The sequence below is a fragment of the Anas platyrhynchos genome, chromosome 5, assembly GCF_047663525.1.
Source record: "Anas platyrhynchos isolate ZD024472 breed Pekin duck chromosome 5, IASCAAS_PekinDuck_T2T, whole genome shotgun sequence".
Lineage (NCBI taxonomy): Eukaryota > Metazoa > Chordata > Aves > Anseriformes > Anatidae > Anas > Anas platyrhynchos.
Genome location: NC_092591.1, coordinates 26,940,963 through 26,959,863, shown reverse-complemented (window position 1 = coordinate 26,959,863; position 18,901 = coordinate 26,940,963). Strand labels below are relative to the sequence as shown.

The 18,901-nt window shown below is 39.2% G+C and overlaps 1 protein-coding gene across 4 annotated transcripts in view; it reads right to left on the bottom strand.

Moving 5' to 3' along the window:
• LRP5 (LDL receptor related protein 5) overlaps positions 1–18,901 on the bottom strand; it is a 170,312-nt gene that overhangs the window by 73,462 nt on the left and 77,949 nt on the right. For all 4 annotated transcript variants that reach the window (XM_072038505.1, XM_072038506.1, XM_038179756.2 and 1 more), the window contains exons 5-6: positions 17,730–17,861; positions 554–950 (exon numbers count right to left, since the gene is read on the bottom strand). In XM_072038505.1, the coding sequence (XP_071894606.1) occupies positions 554–950; positions 17,730–17,861 (529 nt within the window). The remainder of the gene's footprint in view (positions 1–553; positions 951–17,729; positions 17,862–18,901) is intronic.

Below are 18,901 nucleotides of genomic sequence, written 5' to 3'. Positions count from 1 at the left end.
CAGCCAAAAAGCATCAAGATCTGTTCTGCTTTCGACAAAACATCCTAGCTTTCTGTTTTCCAAACAAACCAACCAACTGACTTCAGCTGTATCCTCTCTGCCCAGAGCGCCTGTGGAGTCTCCTTCCTTGCAGATCTTCAAAAAGATGCCTGGACATGGACCTCAGCAACCAGCTCTAGATGGCCCTGCAGTGGTTGGACCAGATGACTCCAGAGGTTTCTTCCCACTTCAACCATTCTGTTGTTTTGTCATCAGCAATAAATGAATTAAACTCAGTTAACTAAATTCAACTACTGAAAATGTGCAGTGGCCCAATTCTTTAATAGTTACGTTACTGAAGACAAAGATAAAAAAAATTCAACTGAACATGCAACTTATAGACTCAAAGAACACTGCATTTAGTAGTCACCTCTTATAGAAACGCAAGTTATTTTCATATCAAAAACAACATTTGACAAATAATCATCTTGTAACCTGCAGACTTTCAGTTTCATAAAATCACAAGCTGGACCCAAAGACCTACCACAGGACTACTAACGAAAATAAAACTTACCCCATTACAGGATTGAGCACAATTGCTCTAGGTTCATCTAGGTTTTCTGAGATAAGGATCTTTCTTGATGTCCCATTCAACCGGGTCACTTCAATGCGGTCTGTTCCAGTGTCAGTCCAATACAGGTTCCTTGCCACCCAGTCCACCGCAATACCATCTGGATGGTTGATTTCTGAGGTTACCAGAGTCTGTGCTCCAGAGCCATCAAGGTACGCCCGACGAATTGCCCGGACATCATCATCGGTCCAGTAGATGTAGCCTTCCACGGGATCGTAGTCTATGGCTATTGCATGTCTGATGTTGTCTATCTGCAGAATAATGTCAGTGAAATCCGGCATGTCCAAGGAAATCCTTCTCAAGTCCGTCCTTCTAGCAAGCAGCAAGACTTCTTCAGCACCTGGAGAGAAAACCATTCATGGTATCCTTTTCTTTTTTTCTTCAATACCCCCGCAACACAGTTCTTTTGCTATCAATACAAACACTTCAATATAGTACAGCACTTTCACTGAAATAAAGCCTTGTCTGAATAGGGAGTTACTCTTAAACAGTTCTTCTCAACTGAATACTTGTGCTGGCACTCTTAATTCACAATGACAGTATCCTTCTCCCAGCCTCCTACACTAAACATGGAACATAGCACCCTCAATCTAGAATAATCCATGCAGGTAGTTAGCTGAGGACAACAGATTTGCTTTAAATCAGCAGCCTCCATTAGCCAAACAAAAATGTACACACAGGTGGAATTCCCAAGGAGCACACCAACAACCAGATCCAATACATCCTGACCAATGCAAATGTGCAGCTTGAAAACACCAAGCTCCAGCTTCCAGCTAGTATCACAATTTACCGCATTCTCCATGAAAAAGGACTGCACAGCACTAGCAACCTTGTCTCTAGTGGTAAAATAGAGTTGGTATGAACGCACATCTAACAAAGATTATAAATCAATATTCATAAAGCTAGCCTTGAAAACACTGCTGGCATCAAATAGCACCTGTGTCTTTCTCTACCACTCCAAGTAAAAAAAAGATCGGGATTTTTTTTTTTTTTTTTTTTTTTTTTTAACATTGGTTACATAAACAAAGTTTTACAAAACTACTTTTTCCACTATCAGGAAAGAAGTAATATGAAAAAAAAAGTTATGAAAGTGTAGATCAGCCAGGCTACATACAGAACAATGCCATTCCTTTTGTTAGGGTGAATCAAAAAAAAAAAAAAGTGGGGTATGTCCAAACATTTCATCATGTTATACAGAATTTCCCAGCTCAACCAAACTTCCCACTAGTTGTATCACTGCATTAGACATGTTTTTCAACACATAAACACTACATAATAAATGACAGTGCTAACAGAAGACTTCAGTATGTTAAAAAAAATTTACAGTAGTAGTACTCTAGACAAACTAATAACAACAAGTCACAGGTATAGCAAGTATTTCTTACTTGGTGAAAGCTGATACAAAACTAAGGCAACAGGGCAGTTTTCTCTCTACCCTACTCCACCTCCCAATTGCAAAGTTTCATTGATGGTGGAAAGGATGCCAGCCAACACCCTGGAGCACACTTCAAAGACAATGGAGTCTTCAGCGTTGTCTTTCCGGCAAATTCTTTTATCAGAACAAACCCGAGACACAGAAGAACATCCAGCCACTTCAGACATTTTGCCCACATTCACCCACATGCTTCGCACATAAAGAGTGAGCATAGTCTTTTCCCTACTTGGTTACTAAGTTGGTGGCATGCAGTTTCAAAACTGGCAATGAGTTTTTAGCCACACTACAAAACTGTAAAGCAGAACAAAGTCACTTGTTTCATTTCACCTGGACCAGAAAACACCAGCTACCAACATTGGACATGCTTTTTTGAGACTACTCACAAAAACAGAAATTCAAATCCTCATAAGAGTCTTCTAGGAGAAAATTGCACCTAGGCATATGCATCGAGTTTTGGAGAGTCAGAAGTTTAATCTATTGCATTTCAAAACCAAATGATACTCACTATCTGCTATATTCACTATATTCGCCATCTGCTCTTGAAGTACTGCTCTCTACTTTTGGGTTTGGAAATCAGAGTGTAATCTCCAAATAATATCTCAGAAGCGCTGAAAAGAAACAGTGCTTAGGTTGCAAGGATGTGATAAAACACAAGGAAGGATCTAGGAAAAAAAAAGTGTCTGAACACACCCAAGCTATTTTGCTATACTGCATGGACATAAACCGATGCACGCTTTGAGCTACCTTAAGCCACCTTCTCTTTGCCATCGGCTGCTTGTCCTCACTCCTGTATCAGTCCTTCTCAGGTGTAAGCACGACAGGCAGCAAGGCTGCATGTTGCAAACTGCCCTAAAAAGAGCTGATCTAAACAAAAACTAACTCAGCAGAAAGAAGTCAGAGTTTTTAACCAGCCCAGTTCACTGCAGAGCTCCACAAACACTTGTGCTGGCAGGGGGAGGGCCACCAACATGAATGTTTCTTCCAGTCAGTGTTGGCTGACAAGGTTTGATAACTACAGCATCATTTGCAGCAGCAGACTTGAAGAAAGGCTGGGCAGAAGGAAAGCAACAATAATTCAGAGCCTAAGAACACGTGGAGAAATGGGAGGAGTGAGAACCCACACATTCTTGATAGCAAAGCAAGAGAGCAATCTGCCATCAAATTTCATTAAGATTTTCCAGCTTCAAAGGTGGCAAGATTAAAACAGTTTTCAGGAACAGTTTTTGGTTGTGCCTGAAGCTTCTGATTACTTCTCTGAATGTATCAAAACTAGTAACTTGCAGTCCAAGCTGAGAAGGGAACAGTCCCAGGTGACCAGACAAGTTGTAAGGCTTCTTTCCTCCATCGTTCCCTTAGGAAAACAGAGCATCAGGTTTTCTTTTCCCCGCCTCCCTCCCCCCAGGTTTCCTTTCTGTTAAGGGAACAACTTGTACCAGCAACTGTAAGAAGGCACTGCTAGGAAAATTATCATTATTTGATATTTTATATCATGCTCAGAAACGTCGGTTTCCTTTCTGAGTAGTGGGGGGGGGGGGGGGAAAAATCAACTGCTTTTTTTGGTGTAAAAAAAAAAAAAAAAAGACCATGGTGGACAGAAATAAAAATATACAATTTACACCTTCTCTCTTCTACAATGCTTCTTAGCTAAATGATCTTCGACTGATTAACTACATATAATGGCAGAGAGCAGGAATGAAAGGCGACACTGTTAACAACCCTATCTACTCTACCTACTTCTGAGTATATCAAATGCAAGGCAGTTTTCTTTTTTAAACAAGCATAAGAACTGTAGTTATTAGATTACTTTAAAAAGCTGTCTGGGAACAAAAGAAGTTCATAGCTTGAGATACTTTTTTCTCTCTACTTCAAGGATTTCCCCAGAAACAGTCACGGGCTATGCTGACATTTCTGGATTAGAAAACAAGCCCCAAACAGCTATGCTCATTTCAAACATTATGATGAGGATCCACTTTAAACAGAAAGGGAGGACCTTCAAAATAATATTGTTGAATCCAAGGGTTGCGTTCAAAGCTGATTAATGCGGTTAAAAAGGACATTTTTATGGAGCCTGTTCAAACAGAAAGGCTTTTAGATGTCTTTTGTTTCATTAAATTGTGGGTGTTAAAATTACGTTCTAAGTACTTAATTGGTATCAGGTCCCGTTGTGCTAAGTATTAAAAACACAGATTTTTCTGACAGTACCATCTCCAAAGAACTTGCAGCGTCACCAGACACAACACAGTAAGGAAGAAAACATATTGCTTGTCCAGAGCATGTCAGCTTGGCAAGAGAAGAAATGAAAAAGAACCCGGATTGCTCGAATCCTGCACGTTACCTGAAATAGTACAGACTGTCCACCATCACGTGGGTTCTTTACAGGAAAAAGTTCCCAAAGGTCCTGTTTCTTACCACATAGAAAATGAAATATTTTGTGTGTGTTTCAAATGTAAAATGAGATTACACCTTAACAGACAAGGTAAAAAGAAAAAAGCCATCATTACAGACAGCATCTGCAGACCCTAATCTGCAACTGCAGAGGTCAGGCAGCAAGCTACAGCAGAAACACATACCTCCTGTAACAATCTTATGTCTTGCTTCTGTGCTTCTGAAATATTTCACTTGTGGGAGTCAAAATAACTTGCTCTAAACATGAGAATTTCAGTAAAAATTCAGGCCCCAAAACTCAATGTGGAAAGGGGTTGTGCTTGGTCATCAAAATGTTCCACAAAACCAGAAGAATAAGAATACATTGTTTTAGCTCAACTGGGTCAAAAAATGAGCAGCACTGCAGCTGTTCAGCCACCCACAACACTCAGTTTCATAGCCCCTTAACCTCCTAAGTTTTTATTATACTAATGTCTGCAATCATAATCTTTAATATTAACTATGTGTAGTGTGAAGCAGAATAGCATCAAACATACGCGTAGCAACTGATAACACAGCAATTACCAATATTACATGCATTTCCAGGACTACCAACATTATGAGCATCGTTTCATGGGAACAGACAGATAAAAATCACATGCAAGTGTTTCACGTCTTCACACGAATGATTGCATCTTCGCCTTGGTTCATGGTGAACAAGGTCAGGGTTGAACATACCGGAGGAAGGAACTAGGAGATCAAAGTTAAAGGCCCAAATTATACCTACAGGCACTGGCTAGGCAACAGGCTGTTAATATTCCCCTAAAATCCACAAATAAAACCAAAACAGTCTTCAGTTCCTCGCAGCAGCAATAACCAGGCTCAACTTTATCTCACCTACCTCTGTCCTATGTACACCTGTGTGTATGATCACACGTTTGCTTGCATACAAAATAATATTTTGACCAGGGAGTGGAGTCACAGGGCAGCAACTACTACCCCTTGAATCAGCAATTGCACGATGACTACAACCTCGTTGCACAGGGAACAAACAACCCTGCTTCTAATGTACTCAGCCAGTCAGGCTTTTTCTGCAGGCAAGCACTAGTGGAGGAATATTCCCAAACTCAGTTCTGCCCCATGGGCATACACAGCTAAAATGAACATGTAGGATACAACTTCGCAGCCCAAGATTTAAGGATTAGATTGTTTTTTTCCTCTATTGACCCAGCTGACCAAAAAAAAAAAAAATCCTTCATTCCAGTTGACAACTGGGACAGTTTATTGGTAGTTGAACAGAACGCTTCTTGGAAAATTCTTCTGATTTTTAACATGCCTCTAACTAAGACTTATGGGAAAAAGAAATAATAAGAGGAATGAGCTACTTGACTGATTTAAAGTTCTGGCTGCTTAGCAGTTTCTATTGGAGAAATGCAGCTGTTCAAAATGAAGTCAAATTATTATGCAACAAGACCTCATGACAGACGTGTATCTACATCCTTCGCCATTACAATCCATATGACCTGAGAAAATGTTAACACAGCACGTCTCATTACATTCTGCCCTCCTCCAGCTACTTTTAAAAGTTGCTAAAATATCCTTATTGTGGACGGGTTTCAATAGGTGCAAAAATCCTGGCCTTTATTGCAGTGCGGTCCAAAAAATACAGTTTTTGTTATAACCGTATTTGACTCTCTTAATAAATTCCTGCTAGAAAAGGAGAGAAAATTGGCAGTGGGCTCTGCACAGCTCTAAGAGATGAGAACTTATCTCAGCACCGTCGCTGGTTCTCCCTAAAAACCTGGACAAACACGCTTGTCTGCCTCATTAGTTTTATCTGTATCATGTAGGCATTTTGATTATTAATGTTGGTAGGAATGTTTTGAAAGCTATGGAAGTGTTATGCTGTGACTTGCCTGCTGTAATATTAGAAACCCCAGAACCTGTCTAATATGTTACAGTGAACTAGTACTAGAGTGCTACAGCATTTATTTAATTAAATTGATTTTCACAAACCTCTCTCACCGCACTTATGTAACCACTGATTAAGAGATTCCCAGCAGAATTGCTAACTATTAAAACACAGTCACATACAACACCACACAATCAAAAGCTTTCTTTTTTTTCTTCTTTGGGGATCAGGGGGGTAGAATGCAAACCATTCCTGGTACTACCGTATCACAGCAAAAGTCCTCCATGCAGACAGAAAAATAGAAGAAATGAGGTCTCTCTGAAGTTTCCATTTGGAAAGCATTTTAAAAAACCCAAGTACAAGCTGCTTTATTTTTCCCACTGGTTTAAACTTTTAACTGATTAATTTACTCCAGCATTGTTTTTTTTATTCGCCAAAAGCTTTCTGCAGACCTTCCACAGAACTTTTCAGACAGTCTAACATCCATAAATACCCATGAACTGTTCTGCTTAACATGCAGAACCAATGCTAACAATATCTCAATTTAAAAAACAAACAGAAAAAAAATACTGTTCAAGGCAGTTATTCTCCCTTCCTGAAGACTATATTCTCTGTTTGCAATCAAGAAGTCCTATAGAAACACATTAAGAGATATTCTTGTTTGTACATGTGACACAGTCCCTCCCACACCCACTAATCTATTATTTTTAATACCCATGCTAGGTATAGTGTTTGCTTTGATTTTGTTGTTTTGTGCACTTGTTATTAAAAATTCATGCTTCAGTGCTGAAAATGGCAGCTGTATTCAATTTGCAAAATTAACTGCAATCAGAGCTGACAGCAGTGAAACGGGCCATCTCATCAGCTTGACAAGAGCCTTTTTTATTCTTCCCTTGGCCCACTTCACATTTGACAAGTGACAAGACATCTATAATACAGTAACAAATGCTCCAATTTATTCGTCCAATCTAAACAAATGTAGTCTGCAGTGGTTGTTTCTGCTAATCTATGCCAGAAAACACCACGCTATTCCTTTCCCATTTGTCTGTCTGCTAATCAGGCGAGAACAATGCTCCATTGTGGGACTCTTCCCCTGGTTCTGCGTACACACATGTGCATGCATATGCACATACACACTCAGTCTATTTAAAGGCAACTTTCGAAATCTCTCTATTTGCGGGGAAAATCAGATAAACCGTAATAATCGTAAAGCTTTTAGTTCTTTGTGGAACAAAGCAGTTAGCTCTTTTTGAAAACAGTCCATTAGAAGTACTTTGACTGCAGGCAACTCTTTTACAAGCTGTTTGAAATAAGGGGGTGGGAGAAAACTTCATTATTCTGTATGGAGTGGATGAAAATAGGAAATGTTGCCATACTTTTTAATAATCTTGCCAATATTCAAAACAATTACATCTTGCACAAGTGTTTAGCATTAGCCAGTCTTCACACCACAGGAAGAATGATGTCATGAAACTATGAGATGTTTAAATATGGTATCAAACCCCACTCTTGCTATTCAACTCCTGCAGAACATAAAAATATTTACAGGAGTTGAAACAAACTTTGGTCACACCTAGAAATAAATGGAAATTCTTTTTACATTCTCTCCTTGTTGTTTTCTTTATTTTTTTTCCTGTGTGTGTATATTTTAACAGAGCCAGTTGAAACAAGAACACTACTGTGTATCCCAGTTCCGCTCTTCATTTATGTACCAGTTTGAGAGTAAGAAACCACTGCTTCACACCACAGTGGTGATGGCTCTGTGTTGGGAAAAGCAGGGAACATGTTCTCCTCCTACTTGATATTGTGGACCAGGGGAAGCATGCAGCACACATAAGGTTTACTAGTTTATTACTGAGCATTGCATGCAGTGAGAGTAAGCAACCAACAAAATAGAATTAAGAAGGGTTTATCTGAAAAAAAATGTTTTGAGTGCCCACATTTAGACAGAATTTGAACTGAAAGGTAAGTAGGCATAAGGAAAACTAACAGTTATGACAAAGAAAGGAAATGCCAGAGCACTCACGTAACTCACAAATTACATCATATCTGCCTGCATGTTATATTGAAAAGCTGGTGTCCAGTGCTTCTTCCATTATCTCAGCAGCAGACCTCTAGATTTCCAATAGTTACTTTGCCTAACCAGAGAAGATCTAAAATTTCAGGCAGCGTTATGACACATTCATATGACCACTGGAAGGGGGGGGGGGGGGAGGTGACAAAACAACAACAAAAAAACTCAGAGTATTAATTAAACTTTACATCTGATAAAATCATTAGCACAAAACAGCTGACTAAGACATAAAGCAATGTTTCTTCCAGAGAAAGCTGTTGCAACACAGAAGACACAGTTAACACCCCATTCTAATTTAGGACCTAGGTTCTGTGAAACCTCTACAGTTTGTACATACATAATACATATATATTATATTTGTGAGCACAAAGCTCTGTGAAGTTACTACTAACAAAGGAGTAGCCAAGTCTTATGAAAACTTTTCAAAATAATGCAACAGTCATAACTGCACTGGTAGTAACCTGAATCAAAGATCAACACCACTGTGCGTCTGTCTCAGTTCCAAGAAAAGAACTTGCCCTTGTACAGACACTTCATCCAAAAAGCACTTGAACAATTAAGTCTTAATGCTTACCCTGAGGTTTGACTGTCTGTACCATGTGTGCCTTGAAGAAAGAATGTTATCTTATAGGTATCAGTCCTGGCTTCTACTTTTTATTAGTAAAAAATTAACACCTCTTTACACAGAATTATTACCAACAGTCCATTGGTAACAATAAGCGATAGGAAATATGATGGGGGAAAAAAAATGTGTGCCAGGAATTCCTACTGCTATAAAAAAAAAAGTACAGTCTTTGGATTCTGGTATTTCCTTGCAAAGCATGGTTTTAAAGTTTTAAAGCACCTATTCTCCCATGGAGACATACAACCCTTCTGGCTCAGACTACAAAATCACTAACTTTTAAAGGGGCTTAGCCACTTAACTAGTTTCGGTTAAACAGAGTTTTGGTGATGACACCTTCAAATACATGCCATCAAAAATCTACTAATACCCAGCAAGATACATAATTATCACTTTTTTGAAATACTGAATAGAAACACACAGTAGTTTTACTGCATTCCCATTCCTGTGCATTCCAATCAGAAATGTTTCCAACTCACCAAGAGACCTCATATACATTAGTTTCTCTGCACTGTTTTCCTCCTTAGAACAAACAGGAATAAATATTTCATGTCCCATGGGTCCCCTCTGAGGATGATAGATAGCTATGTAATGTTTTGAAGTTTAAGTGTTAATTATTATGCTTCAATTAAGATGGAGCCACAAAACAAAATAAGTTGTGAGCTAACATCATCATCTGTCAGAGGGTAAACATCACGGAAAAAGTTATAAACAACTGTAAATTGGGGTTTGCAAATCTCAACCTTATTGCTGCTACTTTGATGCAGTAAAACAGAGCTTGGTCACAGTACGAAGATGCAGCCAAGCTAGAACAGCTTAACAGCTTAGCACTGAGACTTGGTATCTTTCCATGTGCATGTACTTAGCCCATGGAGAATGCAAGATAAAGTTTATACACAAACCTTTTCACTGCAGACACAAGGTGTGGTTCTACTGCAGTATAAAAACTACGCCTAGCTAGAGACTCAGCATTGCTGAGAAGGGGAAGTGTTGCTTTATCTTCTCTACACACATCCACACACACATAAAATGAATTAGTTACCAGCTCTGAACCAGACTGCTTTTCAGAGTTTTTCAAAGTAGTCATCAGTTTGAAACATGTCAAATACCGAAAGGAGAATTTCATTCATTAATCCTGTAAACTCACTGAAAACAGAGCTAGAAGATGTGGCAGACCTTCCAGAATGCTCCACACTCCCTCCAGGTTTGTTCCTTACAGCTTGTTTCTCATGGCTTCTATCCAATGAAATTTTAAACACGGCCATTACCATAAGAGGCTGTTTCATTTCTTTGCTACACAAAGTACTCCCCATTTAGGAGGATAAAAGATGCTATGAATAGAAAGCAATGTAATCTTTTCATGCAGATCAAATGAAATCATAACCATAACATACTGACAAAAGCAAGGGGAAAAAACAGATTCAAAACAAACAACAGCTACAAATGAATGAAAAAATAATCATGAAATTTTTATGAAATAGAGTAGAAACAGAAGGGGGAAACTCCATTGCTTTCCTTGACAGATGCAGACAGGGTTCATGACTAGCACATAAATGGACAGATTTTCCACTATTGTGATTCTGCTGCACGCAGAAGCTAAAGTTTCCTAAAACTGAAGGGAGGAGTATTCATCCTTGGCAATAAAGAACATGGAAGAACCCTAGGAGAAATAAGTTATGGAGTTTATATCAAAACAGATAGCTCACTCATTGACTTCTTATTTGCAGAGTAGCCTGCAGATTTCCTAGATCATCCGATACCCATTGCTGGACAGCTTTTACAATCCTTCCTGGTTAATTGCAAAGGCATCTCAGTGAAATGGAGTTTCACATGTGGTATTTCTAACGTAGTAAATAACCTTCTGTCCCACTGTTTTAGTGCTAAAGAGTCAACGGGGTGTGTTCCTGTATTATACATCATGGCCAATGTGGCGTCTGGATATAGGTAGGGAAATGCTATTTTCTCTTTCAACCTACTGCATCTCGTTTTCATGCCAGGCATTTGGTTAATTCTCCACCTTGCAGGAACTCCACCATACACTACTTGCAAGCTTGCTTTATTATCCAAACTCTTTCCCTCTCATCTGGTGGTGCACAACACCCACAGATCCTTTGACTAGATCTGTGTGATGGTGGGGTGCAGAAATAAAACAACTAAGAGTACAGAACTAAAGTGGCTGTAGATATTTAGGGTGACACCAATTACACAAATCCCTCACTCAGAGAAGGAAAAACCTCATCACAGCAAGCTTGAAGGTGGCCCCGGCTCAGCCTAACAAAGGGAACACAGAGGGTCAGCTACTACTTGGTAGGCAAAGGAAACATGAAACACCACTGGGATCATAGTAGATGCAAGATGGGGAACAAGAAAAAGTCCTCCAGAACTTCTGACGGAGCTCTCCCCATGTGGTAGTCAGACACCAAGCACAGGACAAAAGACACCTATGAAGTGAAAGCATTTTGCAACGAAAATATCTTGTTTTTCCACAGTTGCATTTCAATCACAAAGAGGGCAAGGGGAGGAGACAGGCATGCAAGCATCCCTTCAATACTATTCTCCAAAAACTTTTTTTTTTGTAGGAAATAGGTTTTCTATTGTTTATTTTCCCGCAACAAACATATGTACGTGAATGTTCCTTCCCAATGCAGCTCTTCATCAATACCAGAATATAATCAGAGTTTATCTACAAGTCTGCAAGATTTATCTTCCAGCGTCTTCCAAGTACCAGAAGCCTCCTGCCAGTTATTTTGTGTTGTTCACACAGTTCCAGGAGAAGCCTTCTCAGGAACTTGAGGGAGCTGATTTACAGCAATTATCCCAAATAACAATCGACTCCTTAACTGCTCCCTTTGACAAAGAGGCTGTTCATCTGCAATTACCAGCTGACATATTTAATCGGAAAGTCTGGATTAGTCCATACTGTTTCTCTTTAGGAAGATGTGTGAACAAAGGGATCTTCTCCTCTGGTAGTCACAATGGTTAAATTGCATTGGAAGAAAGACTTCACAATGGAGGTATTCATCCTCCTGCTTGTCTTGCTTGGAAGCTTAGTTGCTCAAATAAGCTGATGATTGCTCAGCGAAGGAACTGTAGACACCAAATTTTCAAAATGTATGATGTGTACCAAGAAACACAGAGGAGATGAGAAAGAAATGCCTTAACATTTCTTCCTTCAATACTATCCTATTTCCTGCATAAAAAAATAGCATAATCCTGCAGCATGAGCCAGCAGGTTCCAAGAACACTGCTGTTCTGCATTATGAAAAAGGGTAAGGAGAAATACCACATTTGGGAATATTGCCCAACCCTGACCAACTGCCTCAACAACAGAAACAAGGATAGAAAAGGAGAACTGAATATTCAAACACCTGAAGCTGCCGCCTTCTTCCCCAGCTATGAAAATGTTGATTTTTTCTATAGTTCATTTGAGAAACCACAGCTGTCTTGTCTTTCCAGCAGAAACCCTACAGCTCCTACCACCATATGAGACTGATTCAAAAGCCCAAGCTCTCCCACTTTCAAGCAAATAACAGTTGTTTTCTCCTGCAGAAATGCTTCTCTGATGAGTTGAGGTGAACATGCCATACATCCTAAATAACCACTCACATTCTTATAGACAGTAAAGGTTTCTGCACTTGAGCATTTGTTGCACACATCACGTGTATTTTTTCCCCTGAAATATTCATATCTACCTTATAATCCAATCTAATCCAATCTCCTCTGACACACCAAGGCTTATCCTCCTCCACTCCATTTAAGAAAAATAAAAAATGAAGTAACAACAAACACTTTAGGGTTATTAAAGGGCATCACAAAATATCCAGAGGTTCTTGGATGCTATCCCTTGTCCCAAGTAAACTAATAGGAGCCTTCCACTGAGCTTGGCAGGGCCAGGTTTCCATCCCCATCACAGAATGAACAAATAACACCTCAATGTACTTTACTGAACTGATAATTTCACTGTGAAAGCATCTCTAGCTTAAGAATAGAAATTAAACCTTGAAAGGGTCTTATAAAAACCTTGTATGTTCATATACAAAAATATAAAAAGCCCCTGAGAAAAACAACTATAATTTCACCAAAAAAAAAAAGCAATGTGTAAATAACAAAATAACATTTTTCCATGGAAAGCACCAATCAGACACTCACCATTGTACAAAAATTAAATGGGAAGACAGATGTCCTAACTCCAAATGTCACCCCCTTCCTCCTTCTTTCCCCCAGTTTTATTGCTGAGTGTAACACCATGTGGTGTGGAATAGCCCTATGGTCTGTTTGGGTCAGTGATCCTGGTGGCGTTGTCTCCCAAATTCTTCTGCAGCCCCAGGCTGGTGGGGCAGCGTGAGAAGCAGAAAGAGCCTGGAGGCTGGGTAAGCACAGCCCAGCAACAACTAAAGCGTAGGTGTGTTATCAACATGGTTTTGGTCATAAATCCAAAACATACCACTGTATGGGCTGCTGCGAAGAAAATTAACTCCATCCAAGCCAAAGCCAACACAACAATTAAAATGAATCAAGAAAGAACGATGCGCTGGCTAAGTAAAATTGCAATAATTAAGTTATGCAATGCGTAAAGCAAAAATATGTAGTTTTTACTGAAATATTTTACCTATATTCTGCAACAAAGCATTACACATTTACTGAGGAACAAAAATAAAAATGGAACATTGTTTTTAGAACCTTGGGGTATGCAGCTTCCAGAAACTGCATGGATCCGAGACTAATTCTGAGCTTATGTAGCGCTGAGCACCTCTACTGAGTTTAAAATATATACGATAAAAAAAAAGCATTGCTGAAGTCCTAGTTTCTCCTACTCATTTCAATTCTCTATAGTCGTAGATCCAAATTTTTAAAAATTTTGGAGGGTGAGGTAGGGACTAAATTTTGAGGTTTTACTCAAAATGTTTTGTGGTATCAAGTGATTGTTTTTAAAATTCTAAGAAATTCTACTTAATATGCAGTTGACTTACTTAGTACCATGGTATCAGAAAATGATGCACAATGGGAGTAAGATCCTTTGGGAATGCAACATGGGCAGGGGGAAGGGGGATGTAAGAATAGGGGTAACCACTTACTGGGAAACATAACCACTTCTAATAAAAAAAGATGAGGTTTTAAACATTCTTTTGGAAGGTCGGCAGCAGTGGCTGTATGCCAGTAACATTGAATGCTGCAGAAAGAAATTACATATTTTCCAGAAACATCAAGAGAAACAAGCATGCTGCTGAACACAGTTTGCAGAAATGGGCTCAATCTTGGAATAATGCATACAGCTATTATACGAGAGACTGGGATGATGTAGAGCAAGATGGAAAGATCATGGCTCCATTCACATCAAGTGGTGCAAATTGTACCAAAGGCGCACCAGAGCTGTAATAAGATAGAGTAACAGCATTTTGAAACCAGAACAGCAGCAAAGATGTCCCAGGTTCTATTTGTTACAAGCTGCTGTTCTACTGAACAGTTAAAAATTTAAAGTTAAAAACAAAACACCAATTACTACTTTGTCCCATACCGTTTAAATCTTGTTCCCAGCAACTGGCAGTACTTTTATATAGGCAAACAGGTCGATTTGTTTTCAGTATCTCTGGTCATAAGCCTCCTTGTCCTCCCTTCCAGCAGTGGTCCAACAGAAATTCATATGTAATTTTGAAGATCTTGGCTTGAAAGATCACTTTTCTGAGTGTTTACAGAACTGCTTAAGGGAACACTTTGTTGAGATAATGAGCTGCATGTGGTTGCAACCTCCTTACCCGTCTCTACAACAGCTAGAGAAATGCTCACCTTGCCTGTACCTTCAGCAATCAAAGACACCAGTCAATAAGATTGACACTACAGACACCAGAACAACCTTGTTAATGCTTTTCAAATATTGTACTCATCTTTTGCTACCAAATCCAGGTAAGGGTATGTACAGAGGAGAAATCAACTGACTTAAAGTTCATGCAACAGGCGCTTTGTTTTCACGCTAAGCTGCTAGTTTTGGCTTTTCAGCCTTTACAATTACAAAACCTGTTCTTGCATTGAGAATGGCTCTACACAAGCGGTCCTCTTGGAAGTACTAGTTCACGTTATCAATGAGCAAAGAAAACATCACATACCAACAGAGTAAAACAGACTAACGTCATGTGTCTGGAGGGAAGCAACACAAAGCATCTACCTACACAGAACAAGTTCACGTTGCCAGGGAAGACTTTGTACTTGATACCAGTTGCCAATCTGTCCGTGTATTTAACATTATTAGTGATGTATATCTACCGTACAACTTTTTTAATGTATGCAGAATAACTCGTTAGCACCAGAGAGAAAGCAGAAATGAATTAACACTGAAAGCCAAGCCTGCAGAATAATGAATTATTCATTTAATACAGATACAGTTAGTAATGGCTTCAGCATATCAACATTTATGTGTTTAGAAAAACGCTAAAAATCCAGACTTCTGAAGTTCCAACATATACATAAGACACAACCCATAGCAAAACAAATAGTGGCACTGCCTGTTCTTGAATTCATATTTTTCTTAATTACTTAGGCTCATTACCACTCAACACTTACACTGCAATGAGCTATACAGAATATTTGAATATGAGAACTATGTGTGTATTTTCTGCAGTATTCAAGAAAGTTCAAGAAAGATGAAATTGCTTAAGAATCTCAGGGCTTTTTTGCACAACGATACTTTCTGACAGAGCTATACAGTAACATTACATAACTATATTTGTACCGGTGAACTCCCCATACAGACACAGATTTTGAGAACAAAATGATTTTTCTTCTTGCACACAAATCCCCGGTACCATTTTTGCAATTGCCTTAAAAGCCTAATGTATACGAAGCTGATATGCTGAAGTGACTTAGTGCTCTAGTTAATAGGGAACAACATGGAGAGGTGGTCAACACTGTTGCATCCGTAGTTCTTGATACAGATTTACTACAAAGGACTCGTGCAGAGAACAAAAAGTCAGTTCCTTGCAACCAAGGAGTTAATTAATAAGAGTGGAAAGAGAAGCACATGGATGTTGGCATAAGGCAGACAGGACAACAAAAGATGTGGAGCTTGGGAAAGAAATAATCCATAAAACTGAACCAAAAGGCCACATTCTTATGCAAAACCAGATTTCCTGTTCCCATCCCACTTTTTTGCCCTCCTTTGACAGAACACCCTTGACAGATTGTCTGCCCTGACAATGGAAAGGTGAAAGCACAGTATAAGCAGTCACTCCTGCTTGTGCTATCCGCCAAAACGCCAAAAGCAGGCTGACCTTCATTCCCACTGCCAGAAACATAAGGTCAACATGAACGTCTAAAAAGGTTGTCCTGCGTATTCAGCAATGTTTTTTAAAGGCTGTGAAAGGGAAACTTTCCAAAGCTGGAAGAAGGAAAGAGAAAGGTCTTTCAGCAGCTGCAAGAACTACCTTATAAGCCTTTCAATTGCAGCAGGATGAGCTAATAAAGCTGGCCCTTAAACCCTGGAGGTTCAGTGTTCAAATTCTGCTTCAAGTTCACAAATGAAAGGAGTCTATTATACTTGCTTTAGTAGTCAGAGGAATCAAGGCACATCAGAAAGTGACTACACACTTTGACTAGCCTCATGAAAACGCAGCAGAGACGGGCAATGGAGCGTCTTTCAGTCTGTCAGCAGAACCTTGTCTAAAACTTGCCTCCTAGCATCTCTATGACCATGTCAGTGTTAATCCCGTTTTTGTAAGATGAATTTGTACAAGAAGCTTCCTGATCAATGATAAAGCCAAGTTTTTCAAGTATACCACCTGTCTCACTCAACTTACCAATATGAATATGCATCTAGTTATACATTTCATTTAAAGCATATGCTCTAGCTCTTAATTCTCTGAACAGCTTTTTTTTTATTATTATAGTAGTACAAAAGACTCTTCACCTCTTTTTCAGTGACAGGGAATAGGCACCTAGAACAGTATTTTCTCTACCTCCATTATCTCAATCAGCAAACTTTGTAAGTTGATTTGCACAACACCTTGGCTGACTTTTTAAAATTAATGTCCAAAACCACAAACTAGACTCAGCAAGAAAAAGTTCCCTGTGTAATTTCTTCATATATCTCTTCACAAAGAACAGCTCAAAGAGAGGGATTAATCATCTTCAGCAACAGAAAAATGGTATTTTTAGTTTAAATCTTAACTTCGCATTTTTCTGTTCGGATTATTTCATTACAAAATTAATTGAATCAGGGCCAACACACAGGTTTATCTCTGAAATAGTACATGAGCGCATGGACTGTGCCTTGAACGTTTTTGGCATTTCAGTATACAGAATGTATCTCAAACACATTGTTCTTTGAGATGCAAGTGGAAGGCAACTACCTGGCCACCACTATGCATCAATAACTACAAGCCAATGAACAGGAAGGAGCAAACCTCTCTGTCCATGGTCCTCAGTCCAGATGGAATGAGGTCCTAGAGTAAGTTAATTCTAATAAATCACTTCCACAAAAGCCTCTGCATGCCTCTTCCTCTCTAGAGAGAATTGGTGATACAGTCAAAAGGCACAAAATTTGTGATCACTCAGATCTAGGTGCAAAGTTTCCGCAATTAAGACAAAACCTCAGCAATTTCAGAGCAACAGTTAAATTTCAGCATGTCAGACAGTTCTCAATCTACTTCTTCATGACTCAACTTTCAAGCAGCAAACCCAAGCCAAGCCAAGGCTACTACTGTAGAAAAGCCAGGCTCTTACCTGATTTGCATGTCCTGCCATCATCTTCTAGCTGCACACCAGTGGGACAAGCACAGCTGTAGAAGGGGTCTCTGGGAGATAGCAGGCACAGATGGGAGCAACCACCATTGTTTTCTTCGCATGGAGTGTGAACTTCAAGAAACCAAGCAAACAATCAATAAATTTTATTTTCCTTTTTTTTCTAGAACCCCTAAAGCCATTCCAACCCTCCCTGAGGAAGAAATTATAGATCACAAATGACTGGCACAAGTTTAGTTTTTAAAGACAGAAGAGCCATAAAGTATTTGATTCCCCACCTCCCCAGCAACTTCTTTCTGAGGGTATCTAATTTGAGACTCATGCAAAGCCAATTTCACAAGAGCTGACAACTCTGCACATCCTCACTCTGCAGTTCTTTCAATGTTTCTCAGGCTCAGTACAACTAAGAACTACAGACACCAGTTCCTTTCCCTGCTGATACATTTAGGAAATACCTCTCTCTGCTGTAGAGCTTTTTCAGCAAGACATATCCCTGAATCACCAGGAAATGCATGAAGGGAACATGTCACGTCCCTTGCATATTTCATCAACATTAGGAAAAGTTCAAATACTAAAAAGATTACAAATAGTTATGTTACTCTTTTCTCTCAGCCTCCCATTTTGAAAATGTAAAATACATGTATATAAACAGATAAAAATAAGGAGGGTGGGGGGTAAGGATGGGAGTGCAACTGCACGCACCTATCTCATTTACCTGGAGCAAGTAACAACTGCAACAGATTAAACTGTAACAATAAATAAAGACAATATTGCCACATGAAAAAAAAAATCTTGCAAGCTGTGCAAGACCTCTCCAAAAATCAATCAGTTTCAGTAAGCTTCTGAATGACTTTATTATAAAACTAAAAACAATTCAGCTAATTTTTTGTGGTATTTCCACCGACAGGCACTGAGAAAGAAGATGGAGAAGAATTTGAGCCAGATCTTAATGAAATCAACAGCATTTGAGCTATTTTTAGCAGATGCTGTTTCCCTGTGCATCATATTTTCTTGTGACTGACCCAGAAATACTGCGACCCAAGGCTGGGACATAACCTTAGCTAAAAGCAATGACAAGAATTCAGTATAGCTGAACTCTTATCTGGAGCAATGAGATAAACCAGGGTGCTGCTCATACCTGACAACCTCAATGA